General features: G+C 41.6%; 1 protein-coding gene across 7 annotated transcripts in view; it reads left to right on the top strand.

Annotated features, from left to right (window-relative positions):
* The window catches only part of LOC130515042 (A-kinase anchor protein 13), an 86761-nt gene that overhangs the window by 18248 nt on the left and 48828 nt on the right, over positions 1–19685 (top strand). For all 7 annotated transcript variants that reach the window (XM_057015060.1, XM_057015049.1, XM_057015040.1 and 4 more), the window contains exons 3-9: positions 5030–5183; positions 7652–7815; positions 9287–9458; positions 14881–15064; positions 15821–16016; positions 16264–18259; positions 19358–19443. In XM_057015060.1, the coding sequence (XP_056871040.1) occupies positions 5030–5183; positions 7652–7815; positions 9287–9458; positions 14881–15064; positions 15821–16016; positions 16264–18259; positions 19358–19443 (2952 nt within the window). The remainder of the gene's footprint in view (positions 1–5029; positions 5184–7651; positions 7816–9286; positions 9459–14880; positions 15065–15820; positions 16017–16263; positions 18260–19357; positions 19444–19685) is intronic.

Genomic DNA, 19685 nt, shown 5'->3' with positions numbered 1-19685 from the left:
AGTGATAACCTATTGTCACACATCCATCTGCAAACATTTGCGAGTTCAGTACTAAGTGTCCTTTCAATTTTGTTTTTATCTCTGTAAGAAACTATTAGTGCTATATCATCGGCGTATATTAGTAGTGCACTTGCCTATACAGATTTCAAGACACTCTTTTGTAAAACACCACAGTCTATATGTTAAAAGGAGGACATCATATCTTCAGTGTCCACCACCTGGATTCTATTTTAGATAGAACATCCATTTTTATGCCAGCACCGTGTCAGTTAGATACAGTAAAAAGATATCTGTAGACTAGGATTATCTAAATCTGACTGAAACTCAAAGTAAATTATTTAATTATAAGTACTAGTTAATCTGCTCACACATGATCATTTCAATGACCTTTTGACAAACTATTCAAAGTTTTCCGGCCACAGAAGTGAAATGGTTATTAAATCTGCCACTGCTGTTTTCTCTGAAGTACCGTATTTTTGTGACCATAAGGCCCGCGCCTTATGGTCACAAAAATACCGGTACGCTAGCTTAAAACATGCATGCTAGCGTGTATTTAGCAATGTACTCACGTTATTTTTTGATCAATCCTCATCCGAAAACCCATCAAAGTCCTCATCTTCTGTATCCGAAGTGAACGAAATAAATCCGAAATGGCTTTTGCGAAAGCCAGCAAGCATTTAGAGATTTTGGAACTCGGTGCACACATAAGGCACACCACGTTATAAGGCGCCCCGCTCATTTTGGAGAAAATTGAAGACTTTTATGTGCGCCTTATGGTCATGAAAATACGGTAGTATTATTTCTGATATTGGGGGTTTTGGTACTGTTTTTCTTGCTGTGTTTAATCTTTTACCTGTTAAAGAGATTTTCTACAATTCTCTTGCTAAAATAGTTTTTCTGGCAGTGTCTAATAATCTGTTAATTTTTTTAGTCTGTCCAACTCTGCTCCTGCGTGTTTAACCTAAATTACTCGTATGTCAACCTTCTAACCCCGATTACCTCAAGAATGTCACAGTTCATCCAGAGCTGTTCTGTGTTTAATATGAACACTTTCAACAGGTGCTAATTTATCAGCTGTTTCCATTAACATTTCTTTATATGAGACCTATGCTTTTTTACGTCATTGCTTTGTAACACAGTTGACTTTATTCAGTTAATCCCTAAAGATGTATTTACTGTACTTCTTTAATGGAACAATCTTTAGGGAATTATGACTGTTAAATGTGTGTGTGTTTTTTTAATTTCCTCACACAGAATGCAATAGCATGCTCACTTAGACCAGAATGTACTTCCCCACTTTCTGCTATTCTCACTTTATTAGTTACTGAACAAATGGTTTGGGTAGAAGCAAAAACACGTAGGTTTGTTTATTAGCTAATGTTAATAACTAAAGGTGGGACCAACATGTATTGAATCCTTACTCAGTTACCCCTTTCTTCTGAATGTTAGTGTTGAAGTCCCCTATCATTATTACCGTACCAATTTTAAAAAGTCTGGAGACTTATTTATTTGAAAGTTTCAGAGAAAAGATTATTGATCAGGCGTTTGGTAGCATGCGCCAACCATAATAGGTTTGGTCTTTGCTAGCAGAATATCTATCCATACCATTGTCACAGTAGCTGGCATCAGACAGATAGGTAGTGAATGGTACTGGTAACTCATGGTAATTTACACACCAATAAAAGGTATAAGCTATAATAATTAAAAGTCAAAAGGATACAATTCAAGAAATGGCTAACAACAAGGTAAAAGGAATATAATTGGAGCCAACCTGACAGGAGCCACACATGCTCACTTGATTGATCATCGATCTCGATTAACCCCCCCCATACATCACCCCCTCACACACCCACCCACACACACACAGGCGCCTCTCATGTGTTGTCGAGGTCAACACACAGTGCGTTGACACAAACCAGACGCATTGCAGCAGCAGCAATGCAAATTCACAGCCCTTCCCCCCTGCCCATCAGCCAGGTAATGTGTTAATGAATTAAGGATCGTTTTTGCCCCGAAGCCTTAGTTGCTTAGGGGCAAAAACTTGGATTTAACTTGGATTTATTCGTCTTTGGTGGACTCATCTTTAGCTGAGAATAAATTAGCTGACTTAAGCAAAGATGAAATCGGCAATAGGTAAAACATGATGACCACCACACAACCAATGTCTGTAAAACTTGTCATTCTGCATTTTGAGCTATTAAGCTAAAGATTTAGTAGTGTGTGTAGTGTAGTGTTTACATTAGGCTTTATTGATTGACACTCTTCTACAGCAGGCTCATCCTCTACTGCCTTCCACAGAAATAAGACAGCCCTTGATTGGCAGTCAAATTGAAGGGTCACTTAATTTTCTTAACATTTTGACATAAATAACAACACCTTTATATTCAACATGTGCCCTTCATGTCTTTATTTGTTCTTATTTATGTCTCACACCACTATAAGAAGGCAGCTGGCAGCTCTGCGTGGTGCACAATATGCTCTTATTATTCACTGAGGACCTTTCCCCAAAATGTCTGTACACACCACTGGGCATCCACATGCAGGTCCAGTCCACCAGCGGTGACCACTGAAGGCGCTTGGAGTGGTATGTTGGCACAGTTGGTTTGGGTCAGGTGGTGTAATTCATATTTTCTTTCAACTTTTGGTCCAACAGACTGCATATTCAAGATTAAACAGAGAGGGTGACTTAAAAAAGTGCATTTATTCATGCATTTCTCTGTGGCTCCAGATTTTGGTAGAAAAAAATCCTTAACACAAAGCTGTCCATCGCCCGCAATAGATTTTCAATGATGCCAGAGTTAGCTAGCTATAAACACCTCATGGTATACCCACGCTGTGTGACCCCAATAATACACCGAATGCGTTTGCATCACGTCTGCACGCTTGGATGGCTGAGCCATCCACGCTTCCATTCAGATTATTGCGTATAACCCCTAACCCTGGATAAGCAAAATGATTTTATGGCTCTTTTGATACATTGTAATATATCGTGACTGAGCGTCTATTCCATCACTGTGCTGTGCTGTTGTATTACCGCTGGATTACCGGGTCAGCTTTACACATGGGCTTTACAGGGTCAGGAATCCTGTGACCGATCAGCCATCATTAAGTCTAAATAAACATATCAAGACCCGAGCACGTGAGGGAGCCATATGTCCATTTAAATAACTTTTTTCTTTAATCGGTATACATTTCTGTACTCTATACCGAGTATCAAAACAATTCTTAAACCTTTTTTTTCCAATCTTTGATATTTTTTTCCAACCTGACGGATGAAAAGGTTAAACATCAGTTAACTGTAGAATTCATTCATTCATTTCTTTATTTCAGATTCCATCGCAGGGTCCAAAGCAAAGTAAAATCTTAACACAGATTAAGTAAATTAAAAAAACCTACTCTAATATATAAATATTGAAGACTGGCCATATATAGGGACAAATAAAAGTAACGAGACAGAAATGTTAGGTGCAACAATTGTCCATCAGATAGTGAATATAAAAGCCACAAAGACAAAAAAAATCCCTCCACATTTAAACTGTTTTTTCTTAGAAGTAAAAGATGATTTTGATCGAATGTGTGAATTAGTCATACAAATTGTATTAAACATGAATTATCAGCCGATTCGATATGCAGATCAGATTTAAGCCTGCTTGCATGGTTACTAGGTAACGAAGCAAGTTTGGTTTCTGAATGAATGGATACTTGCTTATTTTTGCCATATTAATTTTCTGGGGGTTCTGGCGGGGGCACTTGCAGTCTGATCTCCAGTCTGAGCTTCGGTGGAGAGTAATTGGAAGAATTTCCTGCCTGCTGGTTTCCTCTCATGTACTACTCATTTATATCAGTGCCCCTCTCTTATTTAGCAGTGCTGAGCCTCTGCTCACAGCTAATCTTACATCCTTCATGCTGCAACGCGGCGTACCCAGTCTTGTGAAAAGGTTACCGCAGGCTGGTTTCTCCCAGGGGCCTCTGGGATTTGTTGCTGCCTCTGAACACGATTCCCTCCTCACTTTACGCAGAAGCAGCACTGGTTTGCATAACAGGCAGCTGTCAGTTGCAAGGCTGCTGTTTAGCCTCGCACCGTCAACCTGCAGATTCCCTGTATGGAAGGAGGCCCCGAGGCGACTGCTTCAGTCAGAGGTGCACCTTTAACCCACAATGGTCCTTGACACCAGCCTGTGCCATGTCAGACCTTCCATGTAGGTTTGGGTTTGTTAAAAGAGTGCAACACTTGCATGATTAAGTCGAATAAAATGTCCTATTATTCCTCCTCTGTGTCTCCCACTGGAAAACAGCTCATTTTGAACAATATCTCCGTTTTGTCCATCCTCCTCCTCACTCTGTCCTCAGACGGCACCACATCATTCCCCTAATGCCTCAGCCACACACTCATCTGTCACTTCAGAAGGGAGCAGGCTGCACAGTCAACTATGTGTGTGTTCCTTCATTAAAACTGAAATGTATAAAATTCCATCTCTGAAATCAGTGATGGCAGAACGTTCGATACCTCTGACAGCCTCGAACACTTATTATTCCAACTGCCTTGATTTAAAATACGAATCCTGTTCAATTGATTTTGTCAGGGAAAAGGCTATATTTAATATTTTTTTTATGTTCTTAAATCAGTTTTGTATTCTCAGTATAAATAGCTTTTTACATTTTTGCCACTTACTGTTCGAGTGACTATGATTACCTTTCACTTTAGCCTACAGACAGTTTCTGAGTGGCCAGCTATGCTTTCACATTACTTTCCCTGTCACTGCGAGCCTGTCTATCAACCAGATCTGAGTTTGATAAAATCAATTTGAGCATTGATACATGCTCTATCATGTATGGCGGTGCTTTTGCTGAGGGGAGAAATTATCCAGTAAATGGTTTCGTGTCTCTCTGTTGAATGTACTGATATTACCAAACAAATAAATAATGAAAACCTCCAGTACATGATGAGATCATTCCATCCTATTTGAATGGCTTCCTTCTTTTACATGTTTTTTTAAAAGGAGTTTCCTTCCTCTTCTTGTCTGTGCAGGGGAGGTGTGTTCTCACCGTGCAGCTCACGGAAGAAGAAGTAGCTGCAGATGATGGGCACGTGGATTACTTCCTGTTGTTTGTGGGCAGCACACAGAGACACCTGACCAGCACTTTAAGAAGCAACCATGATACCTTGCAAGCACTTTGTCCAGGTAAGCCAGTCGGCCCACAGCATTTTGGAACTTCACGTGCAAATAATTGTATTTAACCCAGCAAGACTTCTTGCTAAATACCTACAAGGATGGAGGATAATTTTCTGTTAAAGGGTTAAAGACAAATTTGAGATTGTCTCAGGCTGCAGAGAGAATAAATCAAAAGAGAAATGCTGTTAGACCTTGTTAGTTTCATCCAACAGGTGACCTGTTGCTGTGGTTTTAGATTCAAACCTATTTTCCTGGTCTCACCTCAAAAAGATTTCAGAAAACAGCATTTTCCCACCTGACACTCATAAATATAGCTTTATATCTGACACTTTGCTTTGAGCTCTGCTTTTATGGACCTCTTAAAATTCATTTCAGTCTGATTTCATACATTTGTGAAGATAAATGTGAGTCATTTTATTATGGTCATGCCTCTCAATGATGTTTTGAGTTTGTCATGTATGAAAAGAGGTGTAAAAATATTAGTATAAAACTGATTGACAACATTAGGACCTTAAGATTTGGATGATGATTGTGATAAAGTATACAGTATAAAGTAAACAGTATAAAACACTCAAGGCTGGTATAAAATTAAATGTGATATTAAGTATTATGATTCTTTTTATAATCGTTTTGCCATGTTTTCTCCATCATAGTTATATTTAAGACTTTACAACTGCTGTTGTTGACTTATGTAATCAATACAAGATAGCATGGTGAGAATAAATGACATAAATAATGTGATGAACAATACAATTGTAATGTATTTTTAACAGGTTTTTAAAAAAGTAATTTGGGTAAGATTCTTAAAACCCATAGGACTTTAATTTAAAGACAGATTCACTAATTAGAGGACAGAGGCTACAGCAGCTATTTTGTTAAACATCGGCAGCAAACATTCTTTGGTATAAAGTTAGAACCTTAGAGGACTGAAAACTCATAAAATGAATTACAAATTGAAAGAAACACTCATATAAATGATGTATGGGTTAATTCATGGTGCACTATTGCCCACACCAACTTTAAAAGGGACACTAAAGTGTGCCTGTTTCATTAATTTAAGGGAGGGGTGTTATTCTGCTCTCATGGAGTTCTTAGGCTGTAGAAGGAGGTAATAAATGATTAATCACCCACTGCCACTGTCCTCGTTTTTAAACTAATGTTGTAATTTTGCAGAGAGAGAAATCACCTCATTTGACTTTTCCTGAACCTGCTTCATTCATCACTCCCTTTGGAGAACCCCCCAACACATTTCCTAGCGCCATCCTCACACATGCTCCCTGTGAGGTGAATAAGTAATGGCAGCATGGAAATCATCAAGATTAGTGTGCAGAGCAACTGGGCCGTGTAACCACAAAAAGAAGGAAAAAGAAAGAAACTATTTAGCTGAAGTGTTATACTCAAAGATAATTGATTTTCTCTTGCATCTACATCCCAGACAGGGTAAAAAGGAAGCTGTACGTGTTAAACACAATCATCTTGTTAAGAGCTTTGCGGAATTATAGACATCCCCCTGGAAGGTGGTGGTAGTGGGGGTGGGGGGATCAGAGGGCGTGTTACTTCCTATGAGCAGATTAGTGCCGCTTCATCGCACCTTCCGATCAGTACACGTGGGACTGCAAAGAAGGAAACCTGTGACCAAGCAGAAGGTCACAGGTGAGATTTCAAAGTCTTCATCACGAGGCTCCTCCTACTGTGGAGTCAGTGTGTTAATATTACCATGAAAAGGTAAAGGTACCCGTTACCATGAAAAAAGGTGACAATACCAATTAAAGCATTTTCTCAGTAACCTTGATGTTTTCCTTAAGCGTCTGCGCTGCGCCACACAGGACCATGAATCCAGAGTGACCCGAGGCGCCTACCCTCACTCACTGGATGCATTGCTAAAGCGCTGAGCCGCAGAGCTAGAACACAAAAAAAGCGAAACGTTGTGACATATAAGGTATTTTCAATGTAACACCAGGATGTGATGTGATTGTAAAAATCAAAAAAGCAAATCTGGTGTCCTAGGTTGTGCCGTATGATAAAAAAATTCCGGTAAGCTGCGATCTGAGCTCGTTCGATTGACGAGTCGTGGAAGCATAGTTGCTGAAAAATAGAACTGGAGCATGTCTCCAATACCACACTGCACCATTGCGCTTCACAACAGGACGCAACGTGGTCCCTGGTGCAGATGCTTTCTGTTGAAATCGGAGGTTAGATAATATTCTTACATAAGGTGTGAGTATAGGTACATTCTACTCTGTTAAGGGTCAGTGCGGTCACTTAGAAAAGAGACTGACAAGCCTTGAATCTGTGGCGATAGGTCTCTTTTATTCCTTGTTTTTCCACATAATGCAAATGTGGACTTTATTACTGTCTGGATATATTGAGAAAAGTGGTGCAGACATTTTTCCTTGTCATTGGTCCAGATGATTTGTATATTGTGTCATTTATTATCACTCTTGTCATTGCTTCTCTTGTCTTACTCTCTTTTTTAGCTCATGACTGTTGCGAAGTGGTGTTGGTCACCTTATGCTCCTTTAGTCCATGTGTTCTCAAGGCCCCTGAGGACCACAGGGCTTGTCTGGGCCATGCAAATCCGTTAGCTGAGCATAGATTCAGCTTTGTCCAGGATTTGGCTTTTGACATGGCCCAGTTCCTGGTAAGTAAAATGTTTTAATGACAAACTGGCAATGTTTTAAGAATGTGAATTAGGTGGTTTTTTGTTTTTTTTCAATAAACCTTTTATACAATTTTCACAGAATTCCCTGCAAAATCTTCTTGGTTGCCAAGCAGACTATATTGTTGCTCCATGAGCCCTCAATTGGATTTTATTGTGTTATCTTTTAAATTCTCTGCCGTGTCCACTTTAGTTTAAAGGCCCCCTATTATGGTAAAATAAACCTTTTCTACAATTTTCACAGGTAAACGGTGTCCCATTGAATTTGTGTCTCTCACCAAGTGTGTCCTCTCACTATTTCTCCTGAGCTGAATATCAGTGAACAGCTGTGACGTAGATAATCACGCTGGCCACAACACCCTCCAAAGCCTTTGGCTGTCCTACCTTTACCATTGAAGATAGTTTAGCCAAATAAATCACTATAGTCTCACCTTTTAAAGTCCTAAAAGGGCTTTTCAAGTTTAGGTGTTAGACACTGATTTATGGTGTGGGAGTAGTTCCTGGCTTTGAGTGGTCGCCATAGAGTAGGAAAGTGTGGCCTTCAGAAAAGGGTGGGGGAACCAGCAGCGTTTGCATCAAAGCTACGGACACCAAACAGCCTGTTTTATGCCTTGTTCACGCGACACTGTTTAAGCCCAATCGGCTGGTCAACAACAGTTTTTTGCTCTCTTTCCCCATATGGGCGGGATAAAGTCGTCTGCTCGGCAAGCCTGGGTCGTTAATTTTAAACACCTCAAAGACGCCAGACAGGCGGTCGGTGACAGCCCGACTCTGACAGCTAGCATGCTAAATATCAAGTCAGGTTGGGATGACGCAAGAAGAGCTGCAGCCAATAAAAGGAGACATGGGGGTTGCCAAGAAATGCATATGCAACTCACTTCCTTTATTCATTCCTTTTTTCCCCCACTACATAGTGACAAACGACCCAGAGGGCTCCTTTCTGCTCTTTGTCTATGTTTGCAATGAAAAACATCAGCCTGCACATCGCGTTCGTGCAATTGCTGTGTCACTTCTCGCATGAGTTTAGGAAACGAAGCGTTAGTTTTGGAGAGGAAGCCAAGGAGTCGGTGGAAAGTTGTGATCTGCGAATACTCCCATCGCTGACCGGTCATGTAGCGGGAACACTAGTGACACAACTCTGAAAGTTGTGTATTGTGAACAAGGGATTAGTAAGGCTGAAATAGGGGGTTTCAGGGACAGGCTGTCTCATCTGAGAGGAATTTTTTTGAACAAACTTCAAATACATGTTCAGGGATGGCCTTATGAAATATTTCCTTGCAAAAATATAGTATAATATTAAACCTTTAATACTGATGATTTTTGCTTGTGTATTATAACATCTGATTGAAGCTGATGTGTTGAACATCCGTTTTAATTCCAGCAGAATGCGCCACACCTCTCCAAATGCCCTTTTTTGTTTTTGTAAGAGCTTTGTCTTCACTCTCCACACCAGGTGAGCACAGCAGGACGCACTGATGGCCTTGATGGGGCGCTGCTGTTGGATGAGTGTCGCATTCCCCTGGAGGAGTGTGAGCGGCTGGATGAAGGCTTGGCTCTGGCTCTCCACCATCTTGTGTTGCCACCAGGATGGAGCCTAATGGGAAGAAAAGTAACCAAGAGCACAGGTGACCGGTTCAGCAGGTTGAGCTGCGTTTCATTTTATTTACATTGGAATCTATAAAAGTGAAATGGATTTCAGAGGCAGGTAGGTAGGCAGAACCTGTTATAAAAGTGGTCATATCCTTAATATATTAGTTCCCAGATTGAACCAAACAGCCTGGTGAAGTAACATTTATCAATTATCTGCTTGTCCTCATTCACTTGTGTAAGAATTGTATTATCTGTCCTAAGCCAGAGTAACTGCTTGAGCTGTACAGCTGGAGCAGTCAGTACCTCAAAATTTATAGTAGCAACCGTAATTACTATGTATATAATGCCTTATCTCTGACAGATATGAGGTTTAGAACCATCTCTTTGCACTTGGCGGTCAACAGAATCCACAGCTTTAGAAAGGATAGGCATAACATCAAAAATCTCTGGAGTAACCTTTATATGATGAGAGAAGATACTCTGAGCAACAATCCTGTTTTGAAGAGACACGTACTTGATGATTAAATGGGAGATCATGCCTTTCCATTAGAAATAAACCCGAGTGCCCTCTACAACCAGGAGACTACCAGTGCAGTAACTGTCCAACTGTGCTTTAGTTTAATAGAATAGTTACAAATGAGGGTATAATTAAAAGAGGACCTGTTTGGAGTAGAAATAAATAAATCAGTGACATATCAAAACTATAACCCAGTTTTGGTCAGAAAAAAATAGAATTTGAGGTATAACTTGTATAGAAATAAATCAGTACGCTCATACAACTGTGGCACATTTCCTAAGTGACTGTTTAAAGCATTAAAGCGATGTAATCCAGAGTCATCTCTGAGCATCTTCACTGTACAATCTGACGTATCTAGAGGCCATTCATCAAGTGCTAATGCTAAACAGGGTTCCTCCACAGTAGCACTGTCCACCTGGGACAGCATTCAGCATCTTCTGCAAACAGCTCTGCTCGTCTTGTAACAGTCGTAGATAAGATGAGAATCTGTAATATGTCCTGAGCTCTTGTTTCTATTTACTATCTAAAAGTGTATTGTGGCAGCTACCTTACACTCTTACCACCGCAGTGTAAAGGGTGTTGTGTGTTTCTGAAAGTGTTCCTGCATGGAAATTTTTGGGTAAAACTTCTTATAGTACGATATTTGAGCTTTGTCGATTCTCTTGAGATTGCTACTTTCGCCACAGCCGCTGTCTCGGAGCGTCAAAGGCAGCCGGGTCTGGTAGGCTCCACGTTGACGAAGCAAACACATATGTGCCTATCCACTCATCTGTCCGCTCAGCACATTTACAGTTTAATCGAGCTATGTTCATAATTCCACTTTGGCATCTCGTCAGAATTCACTGAGTGATGTCTGAATGTTTAATAATATCACACAGATAAGATATCTGCAAATAAGAGGCTAATCTGAACGTGTGCTGCAGTGGTAGCTTTTATTAAAAGGGAAGGACTGAATGTGAAAACAAGTCCCTATATGGACTTTGATCTATCTCTGCTATTAGTCTGATCAAACAGAACCCTCTGCTGTTGCTCAACCCAGCTGTGTTTTAGTTTCTGAGAAATATTTCTACAAACAATTCCAATGTAAGTGCCAATTTTTCCTGGCCATTGACTGATTGCTTCAATCAGTTACACCCGGTTCACACTACATGATTTAAGGCCAGCCGGGTGGTTGCCAACCGTCTTTCTGCTGTCTCCCTGATCGGAGTGAGGCAGTCATCTGCTCCTGAGCCTGGGTCGTTAAGTATCAACATCTCAAAGACTCCAGTCAGGCGGTCGGTGGCAGGCCGACCCCGAGTTGCCTACCTGAATATCTAGCTATAATCATATATGAGAGTAGCTGTTTAAATGCTGAAGGATCCACCCATTCTTTTATCACACTCTTTCCTCCTTTTTTCCTTTATTGACTACATACTTTTGCACAAATGACCCTGAGGGCTCCTTTTTGCGTCTATGTTTGCAATGTTTGACAGTGTTTGCATATTTCCTGAGTGAGTTTTTGGTCCAAAGTATTCTTTTGGAGACCGAGTAGAGAGGGGTGTAGTGTGAACACTCCTGTCACTGACCAGTCATGTAGTGGGAACACCCCACAGACCTCATTACTCCCAGTTCGACAGTAGAGAGTCAGGTAGTGCTAACAGCTCGGTGACCTGGCCACTCTGAAAGTCATGTAGTGTGAACAAGGCATTAAAGGAAGGCTTTTGTGGGGTGGGATACACTCTGTGAGATAAATGCTCCCCTTGAAGCAGCAGAAACAAGACATTTGGGGGTAATTTGAGGGCATCCTCTGCCTCTAGCTGTGGTTAAAATAATAGCTTATAGCTTAAATTGGACTTTTATATTTTGGTGAAGTAGGATTGGCACCTTTCTAAAATTATAATAAGGCACTGGGGGCACTGGATGGGGGTGGGGGGTGTAGTATAATTATTTGAGTGGGAAGCAGAGGCCAACATGTGATTAGCCATAGCTGTGCTTTCACATTACTTTCCCTGTCACTGCTAGCCTGTCTATCAACCAGATCTGTGTTTAATAAAATCAATATGAGGATTAATACATGTCATATCAGCCTCTGGTGATACCTGGTGGACAACAAACTGTGAAAGGACTGAGGCCTCTCGCTCCTCTGTGGGTGTTTAACCTCAGTGATTCCTCCTGTGCAGATGGTTTTGAATAAATCTCCCATGTTTTCCTGTCATTTGTGATTATTTTCTCATTTTGTTTCTGCTCTTCTTTGATGGCTTTTCCGTTTTTGGCACATGGTCTGGGTAGCATCGTGCGTCAGCTGCGTCTGTGAAAGTAGTGCCACAGGTGCAAATCAACAACACTGACAGCGACAAGAGATCCTCATTCTCGTAATAACAGTGACACAGTGACGTAACGGGGTGTCATTTGTCGATGAGAAGCTTGTTTCAGTCAGACAGAGGCAGCAGTCAGAATCCTTTCTTTATCATAAAAATCGCCTAACATTTATTTAAAAAACATTATTGTAAGATTTAGTGTTGATGTGTGCATGACAGAAAAGGAAATACTGAACAAATCATGTATTGAACCCATGTTGCACATGGCATTTAATAATTTAAATATTTTACAGGACGGGTGGCAACCCTAAGGTGAAGCAAAAGGTCATCGGCATCGTTGATTAAAATGACCCTGTTAGTGCACGTGAAAGTCTCAATATCTCCCTGGGCTAAATTCAAAACAGTTGTTTGCTAATGAATTCATGACCAGTATGTTCATTTTGTAGACAGTGTTGCTTTGTTTTGAGCAGCATGCAACTATTCACATCCTGTCTATTTGCATCGGTATCAGCTGCCATGTTAAAGACACCATCCTGCTGTGGTGAGTGATGTTTGCTTTAATAGGCTCTGCTTCTCAACCTGTCACAGCTTCACTATGAGATGCTCAGCCACAAATAAGTGTGGGTAAGGAGGAGACCTGCAGCTCTGCTTTCCATTTATCAGATCTGTCAGGTGATTGATAGCAGCAGGCTACACGTGCACTGCTGGTGTTTTATCTCTGTCATTTGCCATGCTGTGGACACACAGCGGTCTCTGATCTCATTTTTTCCAGCTATTTATTGCCTTCAGGGAAATTCACCTGCAAGGTCTGTAAATGACAGATACAGTGAACATCTCTGATTGTGGCTCTGCCATTGACTGATCAGTAATGTCATATCATGTCATGTGAAGCAATAGGTAGAAATCTTTCATACTTGAATGGTCTGAGGAATGAAGTGTTCATCTTATACATATTTTTGGCAAATTTGAGATTACTCCAGTGGGGCTATAACTCCAAAATGCACAAGGTAAAATGCAAAATGCTAAGGTATCACATCAGTGTACCGGTATTTAAATAAATTAGACCACACATGTGCCCCACAAATTCTACATTGGCATTCAACCCGGGATCACAACCATACAAGAAAACTGTTCATGTACACAAGAGACACATCTATTTTTTCCGCAAGTAAGCCTAGATTACTATGAGATGAACAAAGCTGTGCTATAATCTCTCTTCCTGTTGTTCGAAATTCCGGTCCGCTGCCTGAATTCAGTCGCTTAATATCTGACGTAATAGGTCAACTGGTAAGGGGGCTGTATCAACCCACCAGAAAAAAGTGTATTGCCACCTAGTGTGGAGGACGAGGAGATCTTCCCGGCAGTTTTTTGACGGTCTCAAATTGGTTCAAGGACCAAATTCTGAGGAGATGGCAAAGTCCAATACCGAACATAACTTGTTTAAACTGTGCATATAAATGTAGTGAGTGATTTTCAAGGGCCAATGAAGTGTACTTCCTTGTTCAGAGTGACCCTACGCACTCTTGGCCACTTCACCAGTTTATGTAACTGCAGCAAACAGCAGCATGTCCAACTTGTGATCTTTCAGGGTCTCATTCCGTGTATGTCAACAACAGGGAAGTTCAGAGTCAGCTGGGAAGCATTTTTTGCTGCTGTTTGACGCCTGACATCCCACTCCTATGCTGGATTGTTGTTCACGAAACACAGTGAAGCCTCCCAGCAACAAATGTATCATAACTGTTCATATATTAACTATTCTATGACTAAAAACTGCAAAATGACATGAAAGTATTTCTCCTTTTTGATTTCACCAGTCTGTCCTCGTTTTTCCCAGTGATAAACGTTAACGATAAGTTTCCCGCTTTGAAAGCTTTTCTGTCAGAATAAAATTGTAGGGCATCTTGCTGAAATGAGTAGATATTGGATGGAGGAACTCTTCTCCACAGACAGTGGAAATTCACAGATAAAGAATGACACACTGTCTGCTCAGTAACAGCGGAGAGCACAGTCACAAATGTGGACTCAGTTTAGGCTGGTTTAAAGGACCACCCACTGGCCTGGGCTGCTAAAATGTACTGGTCTGTGTGTACAATGTTGTTATCAAACATCTTTTTAAATGGTCAGTATTAATGGAGAGAGTGAGAAATATATCTTAAACATTCTTGAAATAGACAAAAATATATATGGTTTATGTGAATTTCCCTGTACCATCATGAATGTCCAAACTTGTGTATTCCATATTCCTATACTGTGGAACTGTTGTCTAGTCTAATGTGTGTATTTTATTGCCGGTTTGTGTGTGCTTCTGTACTGATAGACGGAGCCATGCAGAGTTTAATGTGTTGCTCTAAGAGACTTTGGAAAGTTGATAACAAGGCTACCTTTCACATGAACCTGGACTTAATTTTCAAATTGCAGTGATGGAAATGTTATTAACTTATGGACAACAGCTTATTAGATCATTTTAAAACCCACTACTCTGCACACAGATGAGATTTTGTGCTAAGCCACTGAATGGCTTTAATGAGTGTTGTCAAGCTGCAGCAGCTGTTGATATTCAGAGCTTTAGATGTCAACCATTCTTCTTAATTTCTGCCTGTTCTTTATTTTTTTTTTAATATGTGTTTTATCTCCGTTCTTCAGAACTTAATCCCCATGAGACGTTGCTGCATTTTGCTGCACGGCGAGGGCTCTGTCAGGTTGCAAACTTCTTGCTGCAGCAGTCTGGAGCCAGAGAAGCACTGCGACTGGCCAACAGAGAAGGCCACACCCCTTCCGCTATCGCAGCTCTGCGAGGACATGAGCGCCTCCACCAGCTCCTCAAAAAGTCAGTAATAAGAGCTAAAGTCTGCTTTCATTTTACAGTCCCAATGAATTCAGTGTAGGAGTTAAGAGAAAATAATTTTATAATGTAAAGTTGTAAAATATGATTTTCCTTCTGCTAGTGCTAGGTTTTGCTGTGACAAGCCATATATTAGCAGTTAATATGAAGAAAGTAAGGAACAATTGAAAGCTCTGTGTCACTTTTTGTTGATGCAGCAGCTGCTAGCACCCCATCGCTATACACTCGCGTGTGTGTTAAGTTAAATTCACATATGAACGTTGTCTAATAGCTGGATCCATTTGTTGGATCGAAATGCTACTACTGGTGAGAAATTCCTCCCATTCCGTCACAGTGAGTCAGAAAAATGTGAGAATGACAAAAACTTTTTCAGGAAATTGACTGAAATATCAGTTGAGTTGATTTTATTATTATATTAAAATACTTGAAGCTTTTTTATTGTTTTGCTTGACTGCCAAGTGTGTCTGTAACAATGTAGCATTTTAAAGCTACGTTAACACTTGGAAGTATCGCTACAGCACTTTAGGTTTTTTGACAAGCTTCTGTCAAAAGCCTTATCTTACGGTTGGCTTTTCCCACTTAAGGAAAAAAAGACTAGAGCAGTTGCATTTATACTAAAAAAACAGAGTACTGTTCAGCTGACATCACTGTTAAAACGTGCTCTTACAGAGCTGCTTTGGCTGAGTTAGCCAATCACGCTGCAGAAAGCCGTGGATGACCTAAGTGTTTATTTCATGGCAGGGCTGAGACAGAATCGGAGTCCAACAACAGTGGTGAGACTGTCCAGCTGGCCTGTACAAACGCCCGGATAGTTTGTCACCTTCCTAGGCTTAATACTCACACACTGACGGTGAGCGTCCATCCTGGCCACGACCCGCCGACCCTTCAAAAGAGCGTGGAGCAGCTGCTGCGTTTGATATGTCATCTCAAAGACAAGGTGCGTCTCACCATCCTGCCCTTTCAACACACGGGCTCTGCTCCCATTGGCTTCAACCATGACCTGCACTTACTGATCATTGTTAGCTTGTTTGTCTTCTCACTGCCCTCTTTTTTTTAACCTTCAAGCTTAGTTTGTATAACCGATGGAACAGCTTATGCAATCATCGAGTTGAGGATTGATAAGCGCGAGAGAGCATGTCTGTTAAGGGAAACAGTAATGTGTGTTCTTTTTCTGTATTCTACAGGGACTTTCTACACTGGAGCTGCACTCCGATTCTTTGCACGCAGCTGCTGAATGTTATGATGGTATAGCAGCTGAGATAAGTAATCTGGACCCGTTACAGCAACCAGATCAAGCGACGCATTGCCTGGAAACACCGACAGGGGGGAGTTTAATTGAAAACTATTCAGCGGAATGTAATAGCAGCGTTGACTGTGGATATTCCGAAACTGGAAAGGAGCACAAAGACTTTGTTTTGCCTGTGAAGGTTTTAAAGTCACAGGCAGGTTTGCAGGAGCATGGCCTGGGCCCCTTGGAAGACGGGGTGTGTCACAGTTCAAACACTGGGAGAGAGTCCTGCCGCACAGAGGAGGAGGGAAGAGAGCCGCCTATTTCCACTCCCAATTTAAATTTGTTTAACAGAAGCGAAGGAGCACAGTGTGAGCTGGGCAGGCAGACCCTCACTGTGGGAAACTTACCACCAGCAGGCTGTGGTAAACAAGCAGAGGATACTGATAGATTGGAGATCCAGGAAGGACAGGAGGCCGCAACGGGAGAGGAAGCATCAGAGCAGGAAGCAGAAAACTGTAAAGCAAGGAGAAGGGAGAAGGAGACGGACTCAGCAGAGCTTTTACCAGTCAGCATAGACCTGGAAGCTTCCAACATGGGCCAGCATTCATCATCTGAGGGCTCCATTTCTGAAATGAAGGAGACCTGTCAGGATGGAGGAAACACTGGGAAAGAGATTGCAAAAGACTGCCAGAACCTGTGTGGTGAACTCTGCTTAGACAAAGGTTTACCAGTCCCTGTATCACCCCCAGGGGAAGAGCCCTGCCCACTGATAGAGGGCGGTGATGTAATCACGGGGCCAGGATCTCCTGTTCCACATCGCTTGATACAAGGCCTCCATGAGGGAGAACCTCCACCAGATATAAACAGCCTGGAACAAACCCAGGAAACAGCTGTTAAGGATTACGCTATGGAGCAAGAGTGGGACCTGGATCCTCAAACTGGTTGTCACTCTGGGAGCTGTAGTGAACCAGACAGTGTTCAAGAGCTGATTGTTGAGAATGCACCAGAAGCCCCGGGATGCTATCCTGAACACTCGCTGTCTCCCGACATCTCTGATGTTCAGACGTTTGGGAACTCGATGGAGGAAAAAAACACAGAAACACCTCTTGAAACGATGCCCAATATTGGGAGCATCCATGCAGAGCCAGATTCAGGGATGACCCATGGCCGATCTGGGGATGACGACTGCAGTGTTCAACCAACTGGAAGTTCCACGACAGAGATTTTTCACCCCGCGGAGAACTGCGTCTGTACCGGGGATAGGGACTATTTTGAACCCAATGAGGCAGCAGAATCATCAAAAGAAGAGAAGTTGGATGAACAAAACGATCCTAAACCTGATGAAAGCATGCTTGATGTGGGTGTAGGTTTACCCTTGAAGCTGGACAGTGCACTCAAAAGCTGCAAACAATTTGACTCTCAATTCGATTCAGAAGTCTCACACAGCCTGCAGACAATAAAGTCAGAGATGACAGGAGAGGAGCCAGAGCAGGAACCATCTAAAGACGATATGCGCTTAGATCCAGTGATTGAGGTGACGGAGGTCATTGAAGCCAAATCTGAAGAGTCCAGATGCTCTGAATGTAACACAGGAACTGATCTTTTGGAATCGGAGGTTACTGAAGCAAGTTCAGTGGTTTCAGAAACGCGTGAAGTGATCAGTCCAGGTGAAGAAAACCTTCAGCCAACAGACATTAGCAATAACCTGCCATTGGAAAATGAAGATCCCACACAGGACACATCAGAGATTACACTAGATGACAAGCCACCAGATGAGAAATTAATCCTTTCAGAGGATGTCACTCTACCTTTAGACAACACTGAAATGGACATGGAGCCCCCTTCTATGAAGAATCCAGCACCCAGGGAACAAAGGGTGGATAATCTGTCTACTGACAATCCAAAGATTCCTGACACACTGGATGGAGCATTACAAAGTGTGATTCAAGGTGAGCAAACAGTGATTGCTTTGTGCCCCACATCCGGTTTAGTATAGTAACACACACACACACAAAGCTCAGCACCAGCCCTTGTGTTTGTCTTAGTCTTATTCCTAAACAAACGTGCTCAATCAAAGTGTATCTTTCCCTGATGATTAATGGCAGTGGCAGGGGAACGCTAATGGTCAATATTACTTATAATAACTGTGAGATCTTGTTGTGATGCATTGCTCCTGTACAGATCTGCTTGCAATTTTGCCCCAGAATTAGTTTCAAATGAGAATTCAGCCTTTAGTATTTCTTTAGACTCTTTAAAATGCTAACACGTGACGCATGTCACATGATTTTGGGAGACATGACAAGTAACTGAGATTGTTTCTGTCTTCGATACATGTGTGGTCTGACGGGACTTCCTTTTATACTCGTATGTTCTGTGTTTGTCTCTGTCTCATGCACGCCTGGGTTTAGAGTCAGCAGGCAGAGTCACATTACCAAAGCATGTGATCAAGGCTCAGACGCTAAGCTAGAAGGGTGGCTTTTCTAAAACAAACATGCACACAGCTGAGATCAGCTTGGAGAGTCTCTCTTTTCTTTATGAAGCACAGCGTTTTGTCTGCAATTTTCACTCATCAGGAGTGATTGTACTGGACAGAGTCCAATAAAGGAAGGTCAACAGTAAGGCTGGTGATGTGCGTCACAACAGTGGGGGTCCATTACAGTTGAGGGGGCAATATTTCAAGCCTTTTTGTTGTCTAACAGAAGCTAGCATTCAGAGACCAGCTGTTTAGATGCCGTTTAGATCCCGCTGCATGCTACTTAAACACTCTCAACTTTTTCCTTCTTTGAGTTTAGAAAACTTTTAAATCCCTCTGGCATTCCACAAATCATACTGATATACTTAAGATAGATTCATGTCATCCATCACAAATAATTACAGAACAGCAGCAGTGGCCCATCTGCTTTTTGTTTTTATAATCAAAGACTGATGACTTTTAACATGTAAACTGTGATAGTCCCAACGGAAAACTTGGGTAGTAAGTAAAAATATAGACACTTCACAGTAGAGGTGTTGCTAATGAGATTACCGGGTTGTGATTTCATCTCCAGAGGTGGAAGATATCAGGTGTGAAGACGTTGCAGTTGACGCTGGAAAGGAAGAACCTGGTGAAGCAGCACAAACCGACTCTTCCACAGTAAGAGCTTTCCTAATGTTGAACTTTATGTTTTGATATTCAGGAAGTCTTTTGTTCACACCAAACCTAGGTCTCTTTGTGTGTCAGCGTCTTGACGCTACGTGATTGTTCAACATCTGGTGGCCACATTTAAGCAACTTTACATAGATCGTCCACTTTGTAGTTTAACAGTCCTTTCCAAATCCTGCAGGACATCTCTGGGAATCGTGTTTTTTACTGGGCATGTTCGTGAAGTGATAAGT

Source organism: Takifugu flavidus, chromosome 2 (assembly GCF_003711565.1).
Source record: "Takifugu flavidus isolate HTHZ2018 chromosome 2, ASM371156v2, whole genome shotgun sequence".
Classification (NCBI taxonomy): Eukaryota; Metazoa; Chordata; class Actinopteri; order Tetraodontiformes; family Tetraodontidae; genus Takifugu; species Takifugu flavidus.
Note: the sequence above shows the minus strand (reverse complement) of the source record. Positions and strands in the feature narration are given on the sequence as shown.